The sequence below is a fragment of the Propithecus coquereli genome, unplaced genomic scaffold (assembly GCF_000956105.1).
Source record: "Propithecus coquereli isolate 6110/MARCELLA unplaced genomic scaffold, Pcoq_1.0 Scaffold20, whole genome shotgun sequence".
NCBI lineage: Eukaryota > Metazoa > Chordata > Mammalia > Primates > Indriidae > Propithecus > Propithecus coquereli.
The window spans coordinates 12,005,643-12,008,858 of NW_012144967.1; the positions used below are offsets into that span (position 1 = coordinate 12,005,643).

Consider the following 3,216-nt stretch of genomic DNA (forward strand, 5'->3'; position numbering starts at 1 on the left):
CTACTGCCAGGTCAGTGTGACTTGGGCTCTGGGACACACCCCTGTCTGCCTATGGTGTGCCTGGGGTTGTGGGAGGTTTCTCCACCTGGGACCTGTGCTCTGTTTCCCCAGGCCCGGTACCAACTTTGGCCACTTAGCTGGCCTCTGGGACCTTCCAGAGTGACAAGGACAGACTTGTTCCTACAACACTCCCACACATATTCACTATTCCCTTCCCTTTCTTTCTCCTGCACACGTATCCCACATGCTTGGCACTGTGCCAAGCAGGGGGCCCTCAGCTACCCTGTCCTCCTGCACCGACATCCCTCCCTAACTCTCTCTCATAGGAGGATCTCTAATGGAGGGGAGGAAACCAGGGAGGGGGTTATGTTGGAATTCTGACTGTGACCTGCCTCCTTGCCTTTCTCCTCCTTCCATGTCCTTCTTCTGGGCCAGGCCTCCCAGCCAGAACTTCCCGAACTCCATCTTTCATGATTTAACTGGATGGGACTTAATTGGATGAAAGCAGCAGTCCCCAAACCTTGTTGGAAAAAAATGTTTTGTGGCCACTAAGGTTTGGGAAATCCTGGCCTATGGAAATTGACAGGTTTCCTCACTGCAGACCTTCTCAGAGCCTTGAGTATGCTAATATGCACTGTAAGTCTCCAAGAGGAGGTGATGAATGCAGTGTGTCCCAAATGAACCTGACCACAGAAACTTTTTTCCCCCGTGGAGCATTGTTGACATCTAGTGGATACGGCTGAATTAAAACAATGTACAGTAATGTGTGTGTGCACTTAATAGAGTCCGTTCCCCTGGGGATATGTGCATCTGAAGAAAAGAGTATATCAGAGCTTCCCACTAATTCACCCAGTCCTGCACCGGCATTCTGTGCATGGTTCCTGAGTAATTTGGTGGTGCTAGGCACTCCTCTGGGTGCTGGCAATGCAAAACCTGGCACCCTTCCTGCCGGAATCTAAGGGAACATCTGTTGAACAGCTGGGAGTCTGGCCCGGAGGCCTCACCAGCAGCCACACCTACCTGAGGCCTTTCCTCACCCTCCACTAGCACAGGAATAACAGCGCCCTCGTTGGCAGGAGGGTGTGGCTTGGCACAGGACCGTGGCGACCCCTCGTGGGGTCTTACCAGTGCGAAAGGGGCTCCAGTGGCCCCGTAGAAATGTTTTCCAAACTTCAGTTCCCAACCACCGTGCTGAGTTCAGCCACATCTGGGAACTGGCTATACTGTTGTTTATGCCACATGTTTTTCTTTAGATCGACTTTCTTTAAAAAAGAAATTTGAATTTACTTAAAAGAGAAATGTTATATCATGACTGTAAATGGTCATTCCCGTGTGCTTCTGATGTATGTATATGAAAATGCATTACTGTCAATATAAAAAGAATGCTTTTCTGGATCCCACCTAAAATCATCTCGCATGCTATCCTTCACTCCCACCTGCCCCTCCAAGATTCTCCTCCACGCATGCGAGGACTGCGGGCCTGTCCAGCAGGCCCAGCACCCTGAGTGATCAGGTGCTCCGTCTGGGAAATAAACCCGAAAGTGCATGCAAGTTCCAAAACCCAGCAAGGTTACTTAAAATGCCAGAGGAAACCAGACCAAAACAAAAGACTGTGACCGTAATTATTTAGAATGGTGGGGTTTTCCCTCTCCTTTTCTCTGTTTTTCAGATCCCCTGTAATAAGGCTGTCAGAACTGAAAAAGTTAATGTGTGTTTACACACAGCACCACCTGGCCCTCCCGACTTCAGAGGGATGGGTTAAGATTAATAGTTCTCACACTCAAGCAAGCATTGGTGTCGCTGGGAGGGCTTGTTAGAACACAGCGTGCCGGATCCCATCCCAGAGTTTTGGAATCAGTGCAGCTGGGGTGGGGGCTGGGAATCTGCTTCTCTTAACACTGCGCTCCCCAAGCCCCAGGCTGCGGCCCAGTAGCCATCTGTGGCCTGTTAGGAAACAGCTGAGTATCACCGCCTGAGCTCCGCGCCGCCTCCCCCAAAGCCACGACACCCCACTTCCCCATCTCCAGTCCATGGAAAAATTGTCTTCCATAAAACCGGTCCCTGGCACCAAAAAGGTTGAGGACCATTGCTCTATCGGGCTCCTGGTGATGCCGGGGCTGCTGGCCCCGGGGCCCATGCTTTCAAAACGTGGGGTTAGATGAATGAGTTGAGAATGTGGAAGGACTTGAAGGATGATCCTGGTGTTCTCGGTGGTGGCCAGGACCCCTCATCCAGGGTGCCGTGTGACTGGCTCCCCGGGAGTCTCAAAAGCACAGCCTGTATAGCCTGTGGCCGCGAGGGTAGCGGGGGGGTGCTTCTTGGTGCCCTCCCTCCCTCTCTCCCTTCCTCCTTCCTTTGCAAGACACTTGCGCAGTTCCATTAGAGAGCATCTGGACACATCTCTGAGCTCTTGAGAGAAAGGTTTCGCTGTGGAAAGAATGGAGTTCAGCTTCTATGCATGAGCTTAAACTGGGGCAGTGTTAATGAAGCCACACCTCATCTTTCTTCCTCCTCTCCTCCAGGGCCCCCTCCTACGTGGCCTCCCCCTGGCGCAGCAACAGAGGAAAGCACGGAAGGCCCTTTTGCAACTGCAGCGCCCTCTGCCTCAGAGGAGCCGTCCCCCTCGCAGGAGCCGTCAGCCTCAGAGGAGCCGTCCACACCTTCACCCCCAGCGCCCAGCGGAACTGAGCCGCCAGGCTCTGGGGAGGCATCTGGGGCCCCTGACATCAGTGGTGACTTCACAGGCAGTGGAGAAGCATCAGGACACTTTGACTTCAGTGGGCAGCCCTCAGGGGTCAGTGCAAGTGGGCTGCCCTCTGGAGAACTTGACTCCAGTGGCCTCACCTCCACAGTGGGCTCAGGCCTGCCTGTGGGAAGTGGACTGCCCTCCGGGGAGGAAGACAGAATTGAGTGGTCCAGCACTCCTGAGATTAGCAGACTGCCCTCTGGAGGTGAGGGCCTAGAGGGTTCTGCCTCTGGAGTAGGGGACCTCAGTGGACTTCCTTCTGGAAGAGAAGGTCAAGAGACTTCTGCCTCTGAAGTAGAGGACATCAGTGGGCTTCCTTCTGGAGGAGAAAGCCTAGAGACTTCTGCTTCTGGAATAGAGGATCTCAGTGGACTTCCTTCTGCAGGAGAAGGTATAGAGACTTCTGCCTCTGGAGTAGAGGACATCAGTGGGCTTCCTTTTGGAGGAGAAGGTCTAGAGACTTCTGCCTC

At 53.3% G+C, this 3,216-nt stretch overlaps 1 protein-coding gene across 1 annotated transcript in view; it reads left to right on the forward strand.

Moving 5' to 3' along the window:
* The window catches only part of ACAN (aggrecan), a 63,941-nt gene that overhangs the window by 42,653 nt on the left and 18,072 nt on the right, over nucleotides 1-3,216 (forward strand). Inside the window, exon 12 of the mRNA XM_012643679.1 lies at nucleotides 2,556-3,197. Within this exon, the coding sequence (XP_012499133.1) occupies nucleotides 2,556-3,197 (642 nt within the window). The remainder of the gene's footprint in view (nucleotides 1-2,555; nucleotides 3,198-3,216) is intronic.